Source organism: Acomys minous (genome assembly GCF_964271855.1).
Source record: "Acomys minous genome assembly, chromosome: 2".
Lineage (NCBI taxonomy): Eukaryota > Metazoa > Chordata > Mammalia > Rodentia > Muridae > Acomys > Acomys minous.
In genome coordinates, this window is record NC_140484.1 from 61,517,216 (window position 1) to 61,540,506 (window position 23,291).

The following is a 23,291-nucleotide window of genomic DNA, read 5'->3' on the forward strand; positions in this document are numbered from 1 at the left end:
CAAGGAGGCTGCGCACGGGAAGCCACGCCCCCTGTGGTCGGGGCCCCACCCCTGGTTACACTAAGCCACGCCCTCCGGCCCTGCGTGCACTCAGTAAGACAGGGAGAGCTTGGAGTCCTAGAGGCAGGCGACCCATGGCGCTGGGTCAGGGTGGTGGAGCCTTCCTGCTCTGTGTTAGTGTGGGTCTTGGGCCCCCTGGCTGTTGTAGCTCGGGACCTTTCCTGGAGCTCATAAACCTTCAATAGCAAGGGATGTAAGTGTATGTGTGCATTTTAAGCCAAAGTGAAGTCAGATTAGACCGTTTGCAAGCTGAAATCTCACATGAAACTGCATAAAGATGAACTAAGAAGTCTAAGAATAAGAGGCAGTAGTGTGTGAGCACAACCCTGACAGGCCTTGCACCTCAGTTCTGGAAGAACCTCTAACACCTCTGGAGGTGCCCTCTGAACCCCAAAATCAACCTTTCAGTCCCACCCTGTGACACCTGTTACCGTTGCAGCCTTGGTACAGCAAGGCCTGAATGGCTAAGTACCATAAGGCTCCCTTGTAAGAGTTCCTTCAGTTTCCCACCGAGGCACAGCCTCCACTATCCTGCTACATGAAGCCAGCTGGGCAGTGACTCTCAGGAGCTATGGGAAAGTTCTCCACACTTTCCCATGCTAAGGCAGAAAGTGTTCCCTAAGTTTGAGTCCAGCCTGGGTAACAGTAACAGATTACATGTTGAAATGTTTTATTTTGGGTATATTGAAAACTAAATTTACGCCGGGCGTGGTGGCGCACGCCTTTAATCCCAGGACTCAGGAGGCAGAGGCAGGTGGATCGCTGTGAGTTCGAGGCGAGCCTGGTCTACAAAGTGAGTCCAGGACAGACAAGGCTACACAGAGAAACCTTGTCTTGTAAAAACAAAAAACAAAAAAGGAAGAAAGAAAAGAAAAAGAAAGAAAACTAAATTTACTCCTTTTTACCTTTGTTTCACTGGGCCATATTGAATTACACAGGAGAGTCCCTTGTGGTGCCTCACTCCTATTTCCAATTGGCAGCTCTGCTCTGGAGATTACAAACAGCCCTAGGATCCACGCCACAAACGCTTGAGAAATACAGATGCTTAAAATGGAAGTCGCAGTACTCCAAACACAACAGGACAAATTGTGTTTACTTCTTGGCTGGGGTGGTAGGACCCCAAACCTCAGACTGCAAAGAAACAAACATACGCAAGTACCAGTACAGCCACAGACACCTCAGAAAGACAGTGGGGTCACACACAGACATTAACATCCTGGTTATTGTATTACAGGTTTACAGGGTTTTACTATTGACAATACACACAGTGTCTCTGTATCCTGACCCCACCTTTTAAATGTTGAAACAAGTTCTTAAGTAGCCCATGATGGCTTAGAACTTATTATGAAGCCAAGGCTGGCCTTGAACTTATGGTCCTCTTTTATCTAGCTCCCATATGGTGGGGCTATGGGAGGTAGAAATATATATATATTTATATTTATATTATTATAATATATATAATATAATGATAATAATATATATTACATTAGTAAATGTATCAAATGTACTATTGTTGTTATTGAAACAACACTTTCTCAAGTGGCCCAGGCTGGCCTCCAATTTATTGTGTAGCCAAGGTTTGCTGCGACCTCCTGATCTTTCTGTGTCCACCTTCTAAGTACTGGGAATACTGGTATGTGCCCCCAGACCAAGCATTCCTCTTTTCATATTAAATGTATATGAATCTACATTTTTGAATAAAAGGTTGGTTGACTGAAAACAAAAACCTTAGAGAATTCTTTGGAGGCAAAATGCACTAGAAAGGAGAAAGCCATGTTGTAAAAACAGAATGGGGGGGGGGGGTTGTGGGGCAGGCTGTATTCTCAGCTCTCTCCTACAGCAGGAGAGTCAAGTTCCAGATGGCCTGGGCTTCAGTGTGAAACTTTTCCATTAAAAAAAAGAATAAAATATAGATAAGATGAAATGAGATGAGATAAAGATGGGACACCTGCTCAGATTATTATTTGGGGGTTTTTTGTTGGTGGTGGTTTGGGGTTTTGAGGTTTTTTTGTTCGTTTGTTTGTTTTGAGGGGTTGTTTTTTTCTTTGTTGTTGTTGTTGTTTTGTTTTTGTTTTTGTTCTTTTGATTCTTCAAGACAAGGTGTCTCTGTGTAACCCTGGCTGTCCTGGACTCACTTTGCAGACCAGGCCGGTGTCAAACTCACCTGCCTCTGCCTCCCAAGTGCTGGGATTACAGGCATGTACCACCACTGCCTGGCCTGATTACTATTATTTAAGTATAAAACTATATAGCCAAGTGTAACATAGAAAGGGGTCTCCAGGCCGGGCATGGTGGCGCATGCCTTTAATCCCAGCACTCAGGAGGCAGAAGCAGGTGGATCGCTGTGAGTTCGAGGCCAGCCTGGTCTATAAAGCGAGTCCAGGACAGCCATGGCTAACACAGAGAGACCCTGTCTCAACCCCCCCCCCCAAAAAAAGAAAGAAAGAAAGAAAAAGAAAGGGGTCTCCCCAAAGTCCCAAAGTGTGAAAGCTTGCTAGTAAGGAATAAGAACTGGGGTGCTAATGGGTGGCCCTTCATTCTTTAATCCAGCAGTTCTCAACCTGTGGGCTGTGACCCCTTTAGGGTAGCATATCACATAACCTGCATATCAGACATTTACATTATAATTCATAACAGTAGCCAATTTACAGTTATGAAGTAGCGACAAAATAATTTTATAGTTGAGGACTGCCACAGCATGAGGAACAGTGGTAAAGAGTCTCAGCATGAGGAAGGTTGAGAACCACTGCGTAGTATCTGCTTCTGCCTGTCTTCAGAGAACTCAGACTGCATCTGTCACATGAAATTAGTAAAACTGTTATTTATGGAAAAGATGTGTTACAGAGATTGTTTGTATGTAGGTATGTATCACCCCGCTTCTCAACTAGCCGTTTTACAAATTCTGACTTTCCCTTTAAGTGGAATTTGCTGAAAGTGGCACACGCTGGCAGCAGAGGGGCTCTCATTTTGGAATAAACAGCAGGAAGTGTCCTGGGGAACTCTCCAACTGCCCTTTCTGCAGATTGCTTTCGTTTGTTGTTTGCTTGCTTGGTTGATTGGTTGGTTGGTTTTCAAGACGGGGTTCAGGGTTTCTCTGTGCATCCTTTCTGCAGTTACCGCTGCTAATATTGATAACCTAAGGGGGCAGCTGGTGACTCCATGCCTAGAAAATGCTCTGACTTCAGCATCTATGACCAGAGAGCTCAGGATGGGCCAAGCTCCATTTTGGACCACGGATGCACCCAAGTAACAGCTGTATACAGATCCATGCTTTGGGAGGGGGGGGGGGCGGGGGAGAACAAGCAGGGTAAAGGTCGTCTGCCCCTCAAATCAGATGGGGTGCATATTTCTCCCTTAGTATAAACCATCACTGTCCGCCACCCCCCCCCCCATTTATAGCTAAGGAAGCCGCCCACCCATCGCAGCGAGGACAATGCCAGGGCCCCCTCTAACCACTGCAAACTCTCCTCATCTTTCTGCTCTGGGGAGTCAAGCCCTTTCTTTCAGACAAGCTTGGGGTATCGCTAGCCACCTCCACACTCAGTGATTTGAGCCTGTTCCAAACATGCCACCCTTAGTCAACCTGACACATGCTAAAGTCATTTGAGAGGAGGGAACACCAATTAAGAAAATGCTTCCAGGGCTGGAGAGATGGTTCAGAGGTTAAGAGCACTGGCTGTTCTTCCAGAGGTCCTGAGCTCAATTCCCAGGAACCACCTGGGGGCTCACAACCATCTATCATGAGATATGGTGCCCTCTTCTGGTGGGCAGGCACACATGCAGGCAGAACATTGTATACATAATAAATAAATAAATATTTTTTAAAAAGAAAGGAAGAAACAAACAAAGAAAATGCTTCCGTAGAATCAGGCTAATTGATGGCGCAGAGCCCAGCTCACTGTGGGTGATGCCACCCCAGGGTGGTCCTGGGTTCTATAGGAACACAAACTGAGCAAGCCATGAGGAGCAAGCCAGTAAGCAGCACCCCTCCATGGCCTCTGCATCAGCTCCTGCCTCCAGGTTCCTGCCCTGCTTGATTGAGTTCCTGTCCTGACTTCCTTCAATGATGAACACTGATAGGAAAATGTGAGTAAAATAAACCCTTTCTTCCCCCAAGTCGCTTTGGCCATGGTGTTTTATCACAGCAGTCATAACCCTAACTAGAGCTTAATACTGTAGAAGACATTCGTCTTTTCTCTATGCAGGTGAGGCCTCCAACTCTCAAAAACAACAAACAAACAAAAACATAGAAAAGTAAAAGATTGGAGCTGATGTGGGCCTGCGTCCCTGGAGGGTCGTTCTGTGCACTGACTTCTGCAGAATTTACATGTAAACATCACTCACTGGTGTCTGGGGTTTCTACCTGTGAGCTCGTGACATCTGAGCCTTCAATGCCCTCTGGTAAGGTACCATCCTGGGCTGTTGGATTTGCCTGGCCAGGTACAGCCCTCCCAGCGCAGCAGCTGCTTCTAACCTCGCAGATGAACACCTGAAGCTGCCGGTGGGCGCAGTGAGGTACGGCTGAAGCACATCAACAGGAACCGGGATTCCGCCCGGAAGCAGAAGTGCTTGCCTAGGAGGGAGAACACTTCAATAAGGAGGCAGCCAACGAACTCCATCTGGTGTCTGCACTTCAACTCTGGGATGTGTGCATGTGTGTACTTAGTGCGTGTGTGTGTGTGCACGCGCACATTCATGTACAGGCCAGGAGACAACCTTCTCTGTAGAGACCAAGTCTCACCAACATGGAACTCTCCAAGTATGCCGGCCTGGCAGGTCAGTGTGTGTGGGGGGGAACATGGCGGCAGCGGTGGGGGGTCGATCTTGACGTCTGTTCCCCCCTCCATCTCTATCCCCAGTACTGATTACAAGCCAGCCACCAGAGCTAGCTTTTTTCAAGTGGGCTCTGGGCATGAAACTTAGGTCCTCAAGCTTACAAGGCCAACACTAAGCTCAGTACCCACTGAGCTGTCTGCCAGGCCTCAACTGTGTTTAAACCTGTGGGAAAGGGGAGGGCAGCGGGGGAGGTAATTTTGTTGGGCTGGACAGTGACCGCTGATATTACTGTTCCTAAACAGCCAAGGTAATATTTCAACCACAAGCTTGCCATGATTTGTCATGCATACCTATGGCCAAGCCTTACTCAATATGTACAGTGCCAGGGCCGTGAGGCCACAGACAAGCCATTCTGCAGACGCCCCTCGCTGGTCAGCTGAAATAAGCCTGAAAGTCCAGCTCCGTCCCTTGGGTGGGTAGAAATCTGTAAACCCTACCCAGAGAATCGAGAAACTTAAAGGGAGATCGTGGGGGTTGGGGGAGGAGAAAGCGTGGCACTGAAAAGGGCCGCCACTCAAGTAAAATGGCCTAGGCTTCCCTTCTTTTAAGAGGGACTCTTAAATTCCAATTACTCCGCCCCCCAAAGACCAGTTGAGAATAACCCCAACTGGAGGGAATTAATTTCCTTAGGAATTTCGCGGGTGCGAGATTAATGGAGCCCCCCGCAGAGCAGCGGTAAAGCTGTTAGTACAGGGTGTGCACCTGAAGGATACATATTTTAATTTCAGTCCTCAAGCTGCGATAACATCTCCTGCGCTACCATAAAAGCATAAATGAGCCCCAATGAGCCCTGCACGTCTGCTGAGGGCTTGCAACACACTGCTCCCCAGGAGGAGCTTGGAGCTCACTTAGCCCAGCAGGGTTTTGCGCCCCACCCCCACACAGCCCACACTGTTTGGGCACGCTGAGAGCAGTCTGGGCTCTTAGCTGGGAAGGGCCCGTTACAAATGTCCCTCTTCCAGAGACCTGGAAAGGTGAGGACCAGGTTGACCCAGCCCTGAGCAGAAAGAAGCTGGGGTGAGGCGATCCTTGTTCCATGCTCGGGTATAGCCGTCCGTACCTTGTGTGACAGCTGGCCTGAAGTAACAATGAAGGTGGCCAAAGGCTAAGGTTCTCCATGGGTCCCAGAGTCCTAGAGGGAATTTTACCCCCACAATGGACGTTGAGAGGTAGGTTTCAGCAAACGATGTAGATACGGTGGACACTAGCCAACTCCTTCTCCTTGACCCATCGTCACTCAGGCAGTTGGACTGTCTGCCTGACACTCTCTGATGGACATTTCTGTAGCACAGAAGTGGAAAGTGGCTATGAGCCGTCTCTGTACCCTCAGGAGGAAGAGCTCCGTCTGGGGACAAGACAGCCAATTTCCTCGCTCCCTTCTAACCAGAGGTGCTTTTATTGGAGCGCTCAATGTATGGGCTTGCTATAAAGGTTGTTTATGCTGTCATAGCTAGATGTTTATTGGTTATATTTCTGCTGCACTTGCTTGAAAAATAATTATTTCCAAAGAAAAGAAGAATTACATATCCAGTAAACTAAATAAGACTCAGTGTTTATTAGGGACCTCTGACAGCTCCTCAACTGCGAACCAAAGGGAAAAAAAAAAAGGTTTCCCAGCAGCGAATGGACAATTTATGTGCGAGTTTATTTGTAAAACAGATTTCGAGACATACTTCATCTTGGCTGTGCCAATAAAATGTGTTCCATTTCTTTTCAGGAGCGGGTGCTGTCTGATGGCTCCACATAATCTGGTTTCCCCTAAGAAGGTGAGCCGGGCTGGATGTGCGGGCGTGTCCTCCACCAGGAGCTAGTGTTGGATTTGGGGTTGCTATGGAGAGGGTGGAAGGATCAGATCCCCGAAGGCCAGCTCGGAAAGAATCCTTCAGTGAGAAGGCAGCTCAGCAAACCTAAGTCAGCTGCTGCGGTCCCCAAGAATTCTTCAGCTAAAACCATTTTAAACTTGTTTCTGATGGGTCTAAAATTCTTGCATCCCCGGCCTGAATCCCCATCTCCTCTCTCTACCCAGCTGGTGTAGAGGCAGTTTCTAAGCTGCAGTGGACATTAGCCTCCTCCCCAGACTACCTTTGTTGGGTGGATTCTCTAGGCAGCCTAGACAGCCCAGGAAGAGTCAACTCAAACGGCTCTGTTGATTACCTAAGTACTTGATATCTTACAAATGTTACCAGGTCTGGACTGTGCGTTCAAAAGCATTGCTGGCACAGGAATGGGAAGTGTGAGAGAAGGAAGAACTCTAAGCACAATCACTGACGTGCACATTTCCACACACATAACTACTTTTAGGAGTCCATGCCCAAGTGACCACCCTAAACCCATGGTTCAGACCATTGGCCTGAGCATGCAGAATCACTATGCGTTCATATGCAGCTGTGTCTTTTCTTAAAATGTTCTACATATAAACAGTTACACAGACATATTATTCTCCATGTCTATTGAGAGTTAATGTTCTGTTCTTCTTTGTTAATCTTGTTTCTTTGTCTCTTTTTTTTTTTTTTTTTTTTTTTTTTTTTTAGACAGGCTCTCACTATGTAACCCTGACTGTTTTGGAAATCATTATGTAGACTGGGCTGGACTTGAACTCACTGAGATCTGCCTGCCTGCCTGTCTTTGCATCCCAAATTCTGGAATTAAAGGTGTGTGCCATCTGTAATTTTTGTTTCCTATCTAAAGAACTGAGGGCACAGGTGAACCTGCCTGGGTCACAGGCAGTAGCGTGTGTTGTGGCTTGAATCAGGACTTTCACAAGAGCGCCATTGTTGGAGACTTGGTTGCCTGTTGACGGGCTTTGAGACTTGGTTAAAATAACCCCTTCATGGATTCCCAATATGATGCGCTATTGAGAGGTAGTGAGTAGAAGGGGCCTCTGCCGCTTTGACTGAAGGACTTTTGGAAGCTTAGGGAGGCCGTGTCATCAGATGACCTGGCAAGCAGGAGTTGTTTGGACCTGCTTCACCCACAAAGCTTTCCCATGGGGAACTCTCCTGACTGGAGCCCCACCCTGGACTTAAATAGTCAGCGTGTTTTCTGTGGTTTTCTTCTGTAAAACCACTACTGACAACACACACACACACACACACACACACACACACACACACACACACTAGCAGACAAGATAGCCCAGGCCTGTGGTGGCAGCTGTCAGGTGGAGGCCCCAAGGATCAGCAGTTTTGAAGCCAAGATGGATAACATGAGACCTTTAAGAACAAACAGAATCGGGGCTGGAGAGATGGTTAAAAACTCCTGCTGCTCTTTTAGAGGATCTGCGTGGTTTCCCAGCACTCACGACAGCTCACAACTGTCTGTAACTCCAGTTCCAGGAAATCTGAGGCCTTCTTCTGACCTCCTCTGGTGCCAGACTTCCACATACTGCACATACGTACATACATACATACATACATACATACATACATACATACATACATACTGGCAAAACACTCATTCAAAAAGAAATACAGATTTTTTTTTTTTAATGAGAAGAAAAGGTTGTGGGTGATATCAAGCCCTTATAATCTCACTCATGGGGAAGAGGCAGGAGGATGGGGCGTTAAGGCCAACCTCCATTATATAGTGAAAATGAAGGCAGCCTAGGGTACACAAAGTGCAAGAAAGGAGGGAAGGAGACTGGAGTTTTGAGAATGTCCAGTTGCTGGAGAGATGGCTGAGCAGTTTAAGAGCACTGGCTGTTCTTCCAGAGGACCTAGGTTCAATTACCAGAGCCTAATATGGCAGCTCAAAGCTGTGTATAGCTCAAATTCCAAGGGCTCAGACATGTTCACAGATATACATACAGGCAAACACTAATGGGTCTGGGGAGATGGCTCGGTGGTTAGGAGCACATATTGCTCTTCCTGAGGACCTGAGTTTAATTCCCAGAACCCACATCAGGAGACTTACAACAGCCTGTAACCCCAGCTTCCAGTGAATCTAACACCTCTGACCTCTGGGAACTTGCATTCAAGTACATTTTACACCCTCCTACACACACACACACACACACACACACGAACACCTAACTAAAATACTAAAAATAATTTTTTTTTAAAGAATACACAGTCTCCAATAGGCCTGGAATGTGTCTAAATAAATGAGCTGCTACATAATATTCTCACACTCTCAATATGAAGTTGCTTACTTCCTGGCAGTTACACGCTCAGAGGGGCTCTGAGATGCACCTGGGTGGGAGACAGGGCCCATTACATGCTTGGGAACAGGTTTTTGTTTAGCCAAAGAAATGTTTCAATCAAACAAGTCACTGTCACTCTTGACAATAGTTACCTTTCTAGGCTTAGAGACAGATGGGGAAGCCCCCCGGCTGGATGGCCTTTTCCTTCATGAGGAAGGAGAGCAGTGTGCAGCCCACTCTGCTGTGTCTAGTCAACTGTACAGAGCCAGAACAGGGACTGCTCTTCTGATCACCACGCCCTCACATGTATTGCCTGCGCCTGCCTGGAGCCCTCAGAAGAGAGAGTCAGATGACCTGGGATTGGAGTTACAGAGGGTTGTGAGCCTCCCTGTGGATGCTGGGAATCAAAACTAGATTCTCTGGAAGAGCAGCCAGCCACTGAGCCAACTCTCTAGACCAATTTTTAAAAATTATGTGTATGAGTGTGTGTGTGTGTGTGTGTGTGTGTGTGTGTGTGTGTGTGTGTCTGCACGCACACGTGTGTGCAGCGCCCTCAGAGGCCAAAGGCATCAGACTCCCCTGAAGCTGGAGTTAGAGGCAGTTGTAACTCATTTGATATGGAGGCTGGGAACTGAACTCAGGTCCTCTGCAAGGCCAGTACAGGCTCCCGACCCTGAGCCACCTCTCCAGCCCTCCAGCTTTATTCCCATTGTCCCAAATTCTGACCATCTTCCTAGACAAGCGGAGATCAAAAGAAATCTTCTCACCAATTTGATGGACATCTTTATTTCCTGATTTCTCTACACTGTAAATCAGTATGTCAGAGGGACACTGCAAATGACCAGAACCCCCCTATGGGGTAGTGAGCACATATGTATCCCTCGTCACCCAGTTTTCTCTCCCTGAAAATTGGGTTATTGTATCATCATTCCTTATCCAGAGCCATTATCATTGGGTATAACTGTGTTTACCCTACAGAAACATGTCCTTTTACGATGGGATATAAATATTAACTAACAATGTCTGGCATACCTGGTCACCAGCGCAGCTGCGAGAGGTGGGAGTCCTAGGCAGTCTTGAGGCCCAGCCTTATCCTTTAATGAAATGTTCTGTTTTAGAAGATGCTTGTAATCTTTACCAGTATTTAGCAATCTCTCCAAGAAAGGTTGATCTCTTAGTTACTAGAGATGTGCAATATGGCTTTGCATGCCTTTGATTTGGTTTTATAATTTCAAACAGTCAGGAAATATAGCGTTCTCTGGCAATCAATTTATTTTGATTGATAAAAAGGGGTTAATAAAAACTCCCTTAGAAATAAAAGGAAGGTGAATAGCAATATATCTTTCATGGTGCCGTCTCTCAGCTGTGCATAAAGAGAGCAAGCTCTTTGCTTCTCTTCAATAAGTCTTCTCCCCTTATTTCCTATACCTAGTGAGTCATTTATAATCCTTATTATTTCCAACCCACACGCGAACTCAGCATCAGTCATATTTCCACATGCTGCAGATTTTCTTTTCCTATGTTGAGAAAGCCGAAAGGCAAAACAGCCCATAATTTATATGAAAATGCATGCCCAAAATGGATGATCCGACATAACTAATGGGACTGCATAGCCTTGCAAGTGAAAAAAAAATTTAGGACAAAATATAAAACCTTGCGCTAAAGTTCTCATCCATTCCTGGAACAAAGTATAATCCGGGCATACAGCATTTGACAGATGTCACCCAGTGATTAAAGGCAGGGCTAGGTTTAAATGGGATATAATTACTGCCGTCCACTCAAATATGAAGCTATCGATTTGGAAGGCACATTTGTGACTGATTAATAGTCTTATTTATTGACAGCACCTGTGAAGAAGGCTGTGGAAGGCTCTCCTGTGTATAGTCAGCGTCTACTGTGGTGCTGTGGAATGGACAGAGAAACACACCTACCACATCTTAACGCCCTTATACACTCCTATCCATCTCAGATTTGCATCGGTCAGATAGTTTCTCAAGTGTTAAATTTGCTCCATTCAGGGGTCTCATTGCCAAGCATGTTTACAAGGGCAGAGCATGTTTTAGGGAGGTAGCGAAACCCACAAAGGTCTTCAGGAAAGCTGACACCACCGGCTATATGTTATGTTGAGGTTTGCCATAATGAGGTGTTCCTAGCCTTAAGGAGAGAGTTTAGGACAAGCTTGTACCGAGTCTCGCTGGAAGTGACAATAGTTTAAAAGCTGTGTTGGCTAGGCTTTGTGTTGTTGTTGGTGGTGGTGGTCAGCTTGGTACAGCTAGACTCGTCTTGAAAGAGTGAACCTCAGTTAAGGAACCACCTCTATAATATTGGTCTCTAGGCAAGTGTGGGGAGGCATTTTCTTCATTAAAGATTGATGCGGGACTTGAAAAACAACAAACAAACAAACAGAAAACAACAAACACTGTGATCAATGCTGCCACTGGACAGGCGGTCCTGGGTTGTATAACAGAACAGGCTGAGGGAGCCATAGAGAACAAGCCAGTCAATAAACAACATTCCACCATCTCCCGGTCAGTTCCTGCTTCCAGGTTTTTGCCTTGAGAACCTGCCCTGGTTTCCTGGGAAGTGGGCATTGTAAGATGGAATAAATCCTTTCCTCCCCAAGTTGATTTTGATTATGGTGTTTCTCACACAGCAATAGGAAGGCAAACTAGAACAAAAGCCAAGATTGAAGGCTCACAGCTAGAGGCCTAACACTTGAGAGGCTGGGGCAGGAGGATTACCATAAATTCAAACTAAGCTGCAGCATGAGACACTGTCTGGGGAAAAAGAAAACCCTAAAATAGGACCAGGCATGGTGGTGCACGCCTTTAATCCCAGCATTCGGGAGACAGAGGCAGGCAGATCAGATCGCTGTGAGTTCGAGGCCAGCCTGGTCTACAAAGCGATTCCAGGACAGCCATGGCTACATAGAGAGACCCTGTCTTGAAAAACAAACAAACAAAAAAACAAACAAAAAAAAAAAAAAAAGAAAAGAAAACCTAAAATAGGAGCAAGGCACGGTGGCACATGTCTGTAATCCTAGCACTCAGGAGGCAGAGGCAGGCGGATCTCAGTGAGTTCGAGGCCAGCCTGGTCTACAAAGTGAGTCCAGGACAGCCAAGGCTACACAGAGAAACCCTGTCTTGAAAAACTATGGCCCCTCTCCCAAAAAGACCCCTAAACTAAAAATGGCATAGGAAGAAAGCCATGTTCTTCCTCAGCACAAGCATGTGGCTGATTTAGGGAGGACAGCCTCAGATCTAACACTCTTGGATGGCATGGCTGTCCTGTCTGCAGTGAGAGGATACAGCCAAAGATTAGGCTAGAAGTGGGTACAAGTATGAGGCAAAATGTTCAATAAAGAAGCCAGTCCTGCCCTGGAACCCCAGCTGGGCTCCAAGGACAAAGGAGGGAAATGGAGCTGTTTGAAGTTTTCTCCAATCCACTTGTTTTCAGAAACACCTACAGCTCAGTAAAGAGGCTTCACATCCAACAGGAAGCCCACAGAACAGAAGAAACCAGAAAGGGTTTAGTTTACAATCAGGTGTGTTACTTGATCCTTCGGCAGGGTAGGGCACCTCTGTGCCTCAGCTTCTTCCTTTCTTGGAAAGTCTAGCCGGTGCTGGAGGCACGCCTGTAATCCCAGCAAATGAGGAGGCAGAGGCAGGGGGATCTTTGCGAGTTCGAGGCCAGCCTGGTCTACAAAGCGAGTCCAGGACAGCCAAGGCTACATAGAAAAACCTTGTCTTGGAAAACCAATAAATACATAAATAAATAAATAAAGTCTAGTGATTCCCAGCAGGCTGGTCTCAGACTCACTGTGTAGCAGAGGATGACCTTGGATTGCTGATCCTAGGCCTTTCCACCCTCATCCCCAGTCCCCACCCCCTCCATTTCCTAGTGCTGGAATTGGCAGGTGTGGTCATCACAGCTGTTTTTTTGTTTGTTTGGTTTGGTTTTTGTTTTGTTTGTTTTTGTTTTTTGGTGTTTTTTGTTTGTTTGTTTGTTTGGTTGGTTGGTTTTCCAAGACAGGGTTTCTTTGTGTAGCCTTGGCTGTCCTGGACTCGCTTTGTAGACCAGGCTGGCCTCAAACTCACAGTGATCCACCTGCCTCTGCCTCCCGAGTGCTGGGATTAAAGGCGTGCACCACCACCGCCCGGCACACAGCTGGGGTTTGTTGTTGTCATTTTGATCAAAACATGAGGCTAGTCCTGAAGTGTCATGTGTGAATGCAGTGAAGTCAAAGATGCAAAACTGAGTAAGGAAGTGTGCCATTGGGACAGTTCATTCGTGAGTGCCTACTGTATACCTGTGCCTGGCCAATGGGAAACAATCAAGTTTGTGAAGTGGGAGTGAGGTTAAGGAGACAGGAGCTCAATCAGCAAACAAGAAAACTACTGCACAGTGGCCAGTGTCAGGAAGCTGATAAGGGGCCACTGAGAGGACCAAGGCAACAGTAGCTCTAACCAAAACACTTGGATAGATGATTTTCCAAAGAGGCTATTCAGACAGCCAATAAGCACACGGGATAATCAGCTTCATTAGTTATTAGGGAATATAAGTAAAAAATCACTTTGAAGTAGCATTAGGGTGGCCCTCAGCAAGAATGCCAAGGGTCAGATGACAAATGAAGAAAGGGAAACTTCTGTGCTTTGTTGGCAGAAATGGAAAACTGTCTCCAAAAGAAAGATCAGCTAGTTACCCAGTAGCCAGCAGTTCCTTTTCTAGAAATATACATCAGGTAACTGAAGCAGGGAGCACCAACGTTTCTTGTGGCGTTTTTCCCACAACATGGAAAAAAATGGAGGCAAGCCAGCACCCAGTGACAGATGAACGCATATACATGGTGTAATCGACCCACGGAATGAATGTGGTTCTGCCTCAGGAAGGAGGAAATGTCAACGTGTGCTACAGTGTTGATGAACTTGGCAGCCTTCATACTCAGCTGAGCCACAACCAAGATCCAGGTACTCTGACTCCACTTAGGTCAGGTACCAAGGCTGGTCAGCCTTCCAGACAGCATGCAGGTGGTACACAGCTGTCGTTTCTACATTTAACGAGGCAAGGGGATCACTCTGAGTTTGAGGCGAGGCAGGACTATATAGTGAGACGTTATTTATTTATTTATGTATTTATTTATTTATTTATTTTGAGACAGGATTTTTCTGTGTAATAGCCCTGGCTGTCTACGAACTCACTCTGTAGACCAGGCTGGCCTTAAACTCAGAGATCTGCCTGCCTATGCTTCTGCTGAGTGCTGGGATTAAAGGCACGAGCTATCACTGACAAGCTGCCTCCTCCTCTTCTTCTTCTTCTTCTTCTTCTTCTTCTTCTTCTTCTTCTTCTTCTTCTTCTTCTTCTTCTTCTTCTCCTTCTCCCCTTTAGGCCCTGTTTCTAACTTACAAAGACAGTAAAAAGGTGGATAGGAGCAGGAGTCATTTTTTATGGGGACATTTTCATCTGAGAAAGCTGAGTTATTGTGGAGATGGACAGAGGTTATCTTTCCCCCTCACTGGGAAAGTGTTTAATTACTGTGCACCTCAAAGCGGCTAGGATGAACCAAGTTTGATGGCAAACCTGGCATTAGGAGGTGGAGACAGGAGGATCTCTGTGATTTTGAAGCTAGCCTAGTCCACACAGAGAGTTCCAGGCCAGCTACGGCTCTAGAGTGATGTCTTTAACATAAACAACAAAAGTTTAAGATAGGGTTTAAATACATAACAGGAGAGGTCTGATACACATCTTGCGGTCAGTTCCAGAAATGACCAGTGTTTGGTAGTGATCATCTGAGCTGAAGCCCATCTTCTTTCCTTTTTTACAGCACTGGGGATCAACTATGGGCTGCCACTGAGCCATCTCCAACCCAAAGGGCACCTTCCTACATATACCTGCTGCTGTACCCAGTTCACAGGCTAAGGCTGTGGGGAAATGGTTCTGGAGTTGGCTCAAGCATCTTTTAAAGAAAAGAGAGTAGGTTCAAAGTAGAGCTGCTCCTCAAAGTGTCCAGGACTCCAGACACTTAAGTTCCCTCTGAGGGGTCAGCAGGGAGCCAAACTGCACTAAGATGACAAGATTTCATTTACAGCTCTACAGGAAAGGGATCTTGATCAATCTGGTAATTTCTTATTGCTGCTGCTCTCCTCTTTTTTATAGAAAGGTTTGTTTATTTATTTATTTATTTTTAGGTTTTTCAAGACAGGGTTTCTAGGTGTCCTGAGCCTTCATTGTCCTAGACTCACTTTGTAGACCAGGCAGAAAGGTTTTGTTTTGTTTTTTTTTAATTCCAAATTTTTTATTGTTGTTTTTCCAAGACAGGGTTTCTCTGTGGAGCCTTGACTGTCCCGGACTCAATTTATAGACCATGCTGACCTCAAATTCATAGAGATCCACCTGCCTTTGCCTCCCAGAGTGCTGGGATTGTACGGATGTGCCACCGTGCCCAGCAAACTATAAATTTTTTGAAGGGGTGCGCCTGTGAGTGCCAGCCCAAGATGTTGGATCCCCAGGAGCTGGAGTTATAGGCAATTTTGACTCAGGTGGCATAGGTTCTGGGAACCAAACATGCTCTCTGTAAGAGCAACAGATGCTCTTAACCACTAAGCCATGTCTCCAGCCCATGCTTTTTATTTTTTTATTTTTATTTTTTTTTGAAACAGTGCCTTTCTATGTAACCCGGGTTGGCTGGAACTCCCTATGCTGGCCTGGAACTCAGAGATCCACCTGTCTCTATATACCAAATGCTGGGATTAAAAGTGTACACCAACAAACCCAGCCCTGTTTTTTTGTTCTGTTTTATTGTCTTTTTGAGCTAGTTTCTAGTAGCCCAGACTAGCCTCCATCTCACTATGATGATGACCTTTGAACTCCTGATCCTCCTTCCTCCATTTTCCTTCCTCCTTTATAAAACAACCCTTCTACCTGTTCTGTTCCTCTAGACAATGTTGATTAACACACTAGGCAAGCACTCCTACACTGACATACACTGTCCAGCTTTTTTAAAAATTCAAAAGGTTCTGAATTCCAAAAATACACCTGGTGGGATGGGCATGTGAGACAGGATTGTGGACAACCAGTGGCAGTGGCAGTGCAGGAATACTGAGCAGTGACATTCCATCTAGTGAGCACTTGGCTTAAAATAGAGTACTTTGACCAGGCCCCACGTACTTTATTATTATTGTTGTTGTTGGTATTATTATGATGATGATGATGATGATGATGATGACGACGACGACACATAGTTTTTCAGGTAGAGTTTCTCTATTGAAGCCCTAGATGTCCAGGAATTCAGACTGGCCTCAAATTCAGACACCGGCATTAAAGGCATATGCCACCATGTCTAGCCTGAGAAGTTCTTTAAAATAGGTAAATATTTCCCAGTCTTCTATCAGTGGCCAGTGTTATCTCTTACAGGAACTGAGGTAGGAGAGCCTCGTGGAAATCCTTCCGCAGCCACCTAGGACAGCTTTATGCATCTCACCGCAGTGGTTTCCTGTGGTAAGCTCAGAGTGCCCCCAATAAAGAAGTGTAGAATGTAGCCAGAAGTTACAGGAACGTGCTGTTAAAAGCCACTTTCCACAAGCATTGCCACCAGTGGCCTATGTGATGTGAAGGCTGCCACCGCTTCCGGAAGCTAACACTGTATTAGAACTGGGAAAAGGCATCCCAGGGCCTCTGCTCTAGGCAGCCTTCTTTACTTTTCACTGGTTCGAAACAGTTCACATGCCCACTGCTAGCCAATCACTGACAAAGGACTGGATCTATTTTAATAAGTCAATACAGCATGGGGTCTGGGAGCTTTGGTACACAGCGGTTTAGAGCTTTGCGGTGGGGCCGAGAGGGAGGGAGAGGGTGGACAGCTGCTGCAGGAACCTGGCCTAGTCCCCAAGGCGTCTGTGTGCAGCTTTCAGCAAAGCCGGGGCCGAGAGCCGCCCACAACCCCTGACACCTGTGGCTGTCCCTGCTCCAGGTGATGCTCCCGTGCCTGCTCACGACCATCCAACGGGGCGGAGGGGAATGGAAGAGCACTGCCTATTAGGCCAGGTTGAGAATTCGTCCTCACATTCAGTTTAGCAAAACTAGCAGCTTTCAGACTGCAACTCCCCGGAAGACAACGCCCTGAGCAGCCTCGGGCGTGCCGATTGGTTGCGGCTACATCTATCAGGACTCAGTGACCAATCACAAGGGAGAAGAGGCGGGCGCGCTTCCCGTGGACCAAGGGTTGCAGAAGCGTGGCAAATCCTAAACAAGCGACCTTTGGGACTGACTCTGTCAACCGGGAAGTGACAAGCCAGTCACGGCTTGCGAGACGTCGACCAGCGGCGGGTGGAAGAATCCCCGCACCTCAGGCCGTAGGAGACTCGGGTTTCGGCTACTCCTGCCTGTAGCCCTCTGTCGGGAGCCGTCTGTCCTTCTGGCTACGCCCCACACCTCCCCAATTGGCTCCTCCAGGCACGTGGTCGGACTGTCCCGCCTCTGGGTGGCTTGAGAGGCGGCACGCGAAGCCGCATGGACAGCTTGGCGCCAGGCCGATGGAGACGACGGAGGACGGAGGAGCTGCCAGCGGCAGGGGACCCGGTAAGCTCCGGGCAGGGCGCCGGCAGAGGGAGGCGGCGCCCTATCTGGCGCGCAGGCGGCTGAGGCGGGCCCTTCCGTATGGCGGGCCGGCTGGGCGGCGGAAGCCTGCAGCCAAGGCGGAGCCAGAGGCGGGGCCTGGCAGAGGACAGTCCCGCCCCTCCAGCTGCGCTTGCGCATAAGTAGGGAGTTCTCTAGCCTAAACCGTAATAGCGTGAGTGCTAGGGGACTTACGGACCACAACCTGTGCCACCATTCCGATCTGGCCACCCATCCCCAACAAGCAAGTTGAAAGAGCCAAGTTAAAAGTGGAAAGCAGAAAAAGGTTTAATGCAGCTACGTTCGAAGAGCGACAGAAGGATCCAGGGAACCACTCCAAGTCTAAAGTGAGACTAAAGTTGAAATAGAGAGCCAAGAATATCTAACCAGTCCGTGTCAAAAGTGTGGTCCGACCAACATGGGCGTAATCCGGGCTTCACTGTCATCTTGTGAGGTGGTCTGACAGGTTAGAACTGTGAATGAAATCTCTTTCCCTGAGACAGTTACCCCTTCTTCTGGGATGTTTTTCTTCTCTGAGCATGAGAATCCGGGCGGGGGGCGGGGGGGGGGGAATCCCATTTCTTTAGGGTCCATTGTTGGACAAGTCTGAGAGTGGAATAAAGGACAGGTCTCTTTAGAATGCCATCATTTTTGCCAACCCTGTAGATGGAGCAGAGCCTGGTGTGGTGGCGCACATCTTTAATCCTCCCAGCACTCTGGGAGGTAGAGGTAGGTGGATGGATCTCCGTGAGTGGGAGGCCAGCCTGGTCTACAAAATGAGTCCAGGACAGCCAGGGTTACACAGAGAAACCCTGTCTCGAAAAAGCAAACCAAACCAACAACAAAAGGAGGAGCAGTATGAGAGCCTAGGTGCTCAGTCTGTGGCAGGCAGCTAGCCTCCTGCCCCAAACCTTAGGAGAAAGAAACGGGGAAGTTAAGATTGAAGGGTAAGGCTTTGGATAGACTAAGCTGTCTGTGGTAGTTTGCATAGGTATGGCCCCCATAGATCCAGTGTTTGAATGCCTGGCCCTGGGGAGTGGCACTATTAGGGGGTGTGGCTTTGTTGGAGGAAGTATGCCACTGTGGAGGTGAGCTTCGAGGTCATGTGTATGCCCAAGCTATGCCCGGTGTTGCACACAGTCTCCTTCTGCTACCTGCACATCAAGGTGTAGAGCTCTCAGCTCCAGCACCATGTCTGCCTGCACCCTGCCGTATTTCCTGCCGTGATGATAATGGGCTAAACCTCTGAGCTGTAAGCCAGCCCCAGTTAAATGTTTCCCCTCTGTAAGAGTTGTCGCGGTCATGGTCTCTTCATAGCAATAGAAACCCTAACTGAGACACCATCTGTGCCATGTGCTGCCCGGCATCTGATGTTGCAGCAACTTCTACAGCGTTCTCACTAGGTACCTGCACGAGTGAGTTATAAAAATATTACCAATAAATAAATAACCAAACCAAACCAAAAACCCTCAGTGTTTTTAGTAAGTTTACGGTCCTGTGTTGAGCCTCATTCCTGGAGTGGGTTTGGAGTACGCAGTCTCTTAGCAGAACTGTGCTTGCCTCTGCTTCTCCTTGCACATTGACCAGCTCTCACCTTTATTTACTACCTTATAGTAATTGTTTTTGTTGTTGTTGTTGTTTTTCGTTTGTTTGTTTGTTTTTGACACAGAGTCTTTTACAGTTGAAGCTGGCCTTATTACGTTATGTAGTCCAGAATGACCTGTCCTGATCCTGTCGCCTCCTCTCAGAGCTGGGACTACAGGCATGCATCCTTAAACCTGGCTCCAACATTTGATTTTTCCTTGCTGCCTCAGGGCTATAGACATGATGCATGCTGACTGCCTTTCCTGTTACCACAGCGATGTTACTTTTACTTTAGGGTTCGTTTTGAGATAGGACTTCTCTGTGTATCCCACAGTGGCCTGAAACTTCTTTTTGTGGTGCAGGCTCTCAGTGTTCCTGTCTGAGTCTCTCCAGTGCTGCCATTATAGACATGGCCACCGTTCCCACCTGCAGGCAACTTTGAGAGTTTGTTGTTGTTGTTGTTGTTGTTGTTTTGTTTTGTTGTATTAACAGCAAGAGTGACTATGGTAGGGGTGGTAAAGCAAGTAAGTACTTAGTAAGCCCAAGGCTCTGGGCTCAATCTCCAGCACCACACAAAAGAGGTGGAGCTGGGGACCAAGCGCAGTCATTGAATTTCTTGTGGTGCAAGTGTGAGGACCCGAGTTCAATCCACAGAGGTCAAATGAAAATGCATTTGTGATCAGAGTGCTGGGGAGGCAGAGACTGGCAGATCCCTGAGGCTAGATGGCTAGCATAGTTTACTTGGTAAGCTCCAGGCTAAAGAGAGACTCTGTCTCAAAAAACAAGAAATGGTACCCAAGGTAGTCCTCCTGGTTTCTTCTTAGCCTTTGACCTAATAATTCAAAGAAACTTTAGTCAGGTAGCTGCTGCTGCTGCTGCTTCTTCTTCTTCTTCTTCTTCTTCTTCTTCTTCTTCTTCTTCTTCTTCTTCTTCTTCTTCTTCTTCTTCTTCTTCTTTTTGAGACAGGGTTTCTCTATGTAGCCTTGGCTGTCCTGGACTCTCTTTGTAGACCAGGCTGGCCTCGAACTCAGAGTGATCCGCCTGCCTCTGCCTCCCAGAGTGCTGGGATTACAGGCATGCACCACTGCGCCCAGTTTGGGGGCATTTTCTTAATTAGTGACTGATGGGGGAGGCCCAGCTCACTGTGGGTGGTGCCATCCCTGGGCTGGTGGTCCTGGGTTCTATAAGAAATCAGGCTGCGCAAGCCATGAGGAGCAAGCCAGTAAGCAGCACCCCTTTACTGCCTCTGTGTCACCTCCTGCCTCCAGGTTCCTGCTCCATTTGAGTTCTTGTCCTGACTTCCTTTGATGATGAACAGTGATATGGAAGTGTAAGCCAAATAACCTCTTTCCCCCTCCCCCCAGGTTGCTTTTGTCATGGTGTTTCGTCACAGCAATAGTAATCCTGACTAAGACAGTAGCCACCAGTAGAGCTTAGGAAACACTTTGGCCAGAACTAGCATTTGGCAGGTGATTCTTGAGCAGAGCCAGTGAGACACCAACTTCCTGTAGTGCTCACTATCCTGACCCTGAGAACAGAAGTTCCTAGCACTAATAGCTACTGTTGAAACAAGTGTGGCAAGTGCACATCCACAATGTCTCTCTGTTCCCTTGGGCATCTGCTGTATTCCAAGCACTGCTGTAGGCATTGGTGATGTGGTGACACCCTTGGTTAGGTGCACCCTGGCCTAGGTTAGGTTAAGTTTCCTCTACAGAAGCCCCGTGACTACCACACGCACAGTATTGTAGTTATTTTCTATTGCCTTGAAGAGACACCATGGCCAAAGCAACTTATAAAAGAAAGCATTTGATTGGGGACTTGCTTATGGCTTCATTTGATAAGTTCATGGCCATAATGGCACTGAGCATGGCAGCAGCAGGCAAACAGGCAGGCAGGGCACTGGAGCAGTAGCTGAGAGCTTACGTAGTGAGATAACAACCTCCAGGCAGAGAGAGAGAGAGAGAGAGAGAGAGAGAGAGAGAGAGAGAGAGAGAGACTGGAAAATGGCAAGGGCTTTTGAGACCTTGAAGCCTCACTCCAGTGACACACCTCCACCAGGAAGGCCACACCTCCTAATCCTTCCTAAACAGTTCCACAAGCTGCAGAACAAATATCCAAATATATGAATTTATGGGGGACATTCTTACTCAAACACTAAAGTCACAGGGATTAACTGGCCTGGCTGCTTACCCATGACCAAGTTTGTTGAGGCAGGGAGACTTTAGGAGAGAGAAGCTGGCCTTATGCGGAGGGAGGGAGGAGTCACAGAGGTCTTCTCTTTGGTCAGGGATGTGCAGGGTAGGGAGGAATGGAGCAGCAGGGCAGGAAGGCATCAGGTGTGTCTTCTTTTTCTTTGGACTGAAGTTTGCTAAGGAGTGGTGTTCCAAAGGCCATGTCATATGTATGCGCCTCGGAATGAATTAAGAGGTAACATCAGACCATTTGGGAGCTGAGCGCAGAGGAAAACAGTGACAACACCTTTGCAGAATTCTGTTAAACACATCTCCCTTGAAGAGCTGCCCCGTGACAGCACTACACGGGTTTATGAGTCACGTTGCTTGCCCACAGCATATGAGTCTGCATGCCACCCAGTCTTTCATCCCTGATTCCTCTCAAGGCAGCTCAGTTCAGAGTGAGACAGTGGGGCAGAGCAACCTCTGTAATGACGCCTGGTGATCCAATACTTGGTTTTCTAGCCTTTGCATTCTAGGGTGAAATGACTGTTTCCTCTTGTAAGTTTTCCATTTGTTCTTTAGAAATAGTCTCTAAGAATGTGTTGAGTTCATGGTCTGTTGCTCCTCATCTTTGGTTACATTTATTTTTAAATATCATGATTGGGGTATTGTCAGCATATAACCCACCACTCACATAAAGAGGGCACAGTTGGGTTTTGTGGCATTGTGAGTGTTATGTACAAGTATGTATGCACTTGTTTTCATTCCTTCTGGGTGGAGCCTAGATTGAGGTTTCTGGGTGCTATGGTAAATATTTGCTTAGTCATCTAAAGAACTTCCTGATTCTCACACCAAATGGTTGCATCACTGTCCATCCCTCCAGCTGGGAAGAGACTGGCATTACACTAGGCAGAGCCTGAGCATAGGAGACCTCAAAGCCTGCCAACGCAGTGACATACTTCCTCCAATAGGCCACACCTCCTAACAGTGCCATTCCAAAGGGCCAAACATTGAAACCCATGAATCTATGGGGACCAAACCTATTCAAACCACCACAAGCCCCTTTTAGTATTTCTTGATTTTTTTTTCCGATGTGGGTGGGGCCAATGCTAGGAAATCAAACACAAGGCCTTGTACATGTTAGACAAGAGCTCTACTACTGAGTTGCATCCCTAGATTACTTTGGGAATTTTTAGGAGACAGATCTGCTGGTAATAATTATTTTCAACTCTTGTTTGTCAAAGTATTTCACTGTGTGTGTGTGTATGTGTGTGTGTGTGTGTGTGTGTATGTGTGTGTGTGTGTGTGTTAGCTATGATACTGGGGATCATATACAGGGTCTCATATATGATAGGCAAGAGTTCTACTGATAACCTACATCCCCAGGTTTCTTTTTGAGACAGAGTCTCACTACTTTACCCAAACTGATCTTTAGTTTGTTCCATAGCCAAAGCAGGCTTTGAACTTATGATGTTCCTGCATTAGTCTTTTAAGTAGCTAGGATTGTAGGCCCGTACCACCAGGCATAGCGAGGTGTCTCAAATTTGATGGCATCTATAATTCCAGAGGTCAATCAATCTCAATAATTCTAAGCATGATATCACGGAGAAAACTGTGGCAGAGACAGCTAATGAGGGCGGGGAAAAGCGCAAACTTATTGATAGAAATATGTAAAAGTAGCCAGAGACAAAAGACACGCCGTGTAGTGAGACACAAACATAGGGGTTGTGACTAACCCTGGACATGGCCCTGCAGAACAGTAGATTTTCGTACGTAACAGACAAAATCCTATCTATTTAGAACTCTATACCCAGTGAAAGTTATGTTTAGTTTCTGCTAGCTTCTATTTCTGTTTTTAATCTCACTAACCTTTTCTTTAAAAGTAT

The 23,291-nt window shown here is 47.0% G+C and overlaps 1 protein-coding gene across 3 annotated transcripts in view; it reads left to right on the top strand.

The window, feature by feature from the left end:
• Positions 1-16,707: 16,707 nt before the first annotated feature.
• The window catches only part of LOC311583548 (uncharacterized protein C10orf143 homolog), a 34,306-nt gene continuing 27,722 nt past the window's right edge, over positions 16,708-23,291 (top strand). Inside the window, exon 1 of one of the 3 annotated variants that reach the window (XM_084757260.1) lies at positions 16,708-17,611. In XM_084757260.1, coding sequence (XP_084613386.1) covers positions 17,543-17,611 — 69 coding nt within the window. In that variant the 5' untranslated portion in view covers positions 16,708-17,542. The remainder of the gene's footprint in view (positions 17,612-23,291) is intronic. The other 2 variants (XM_084757261.1, XM_084757259.1) reach the window with 2 other exon arrangements.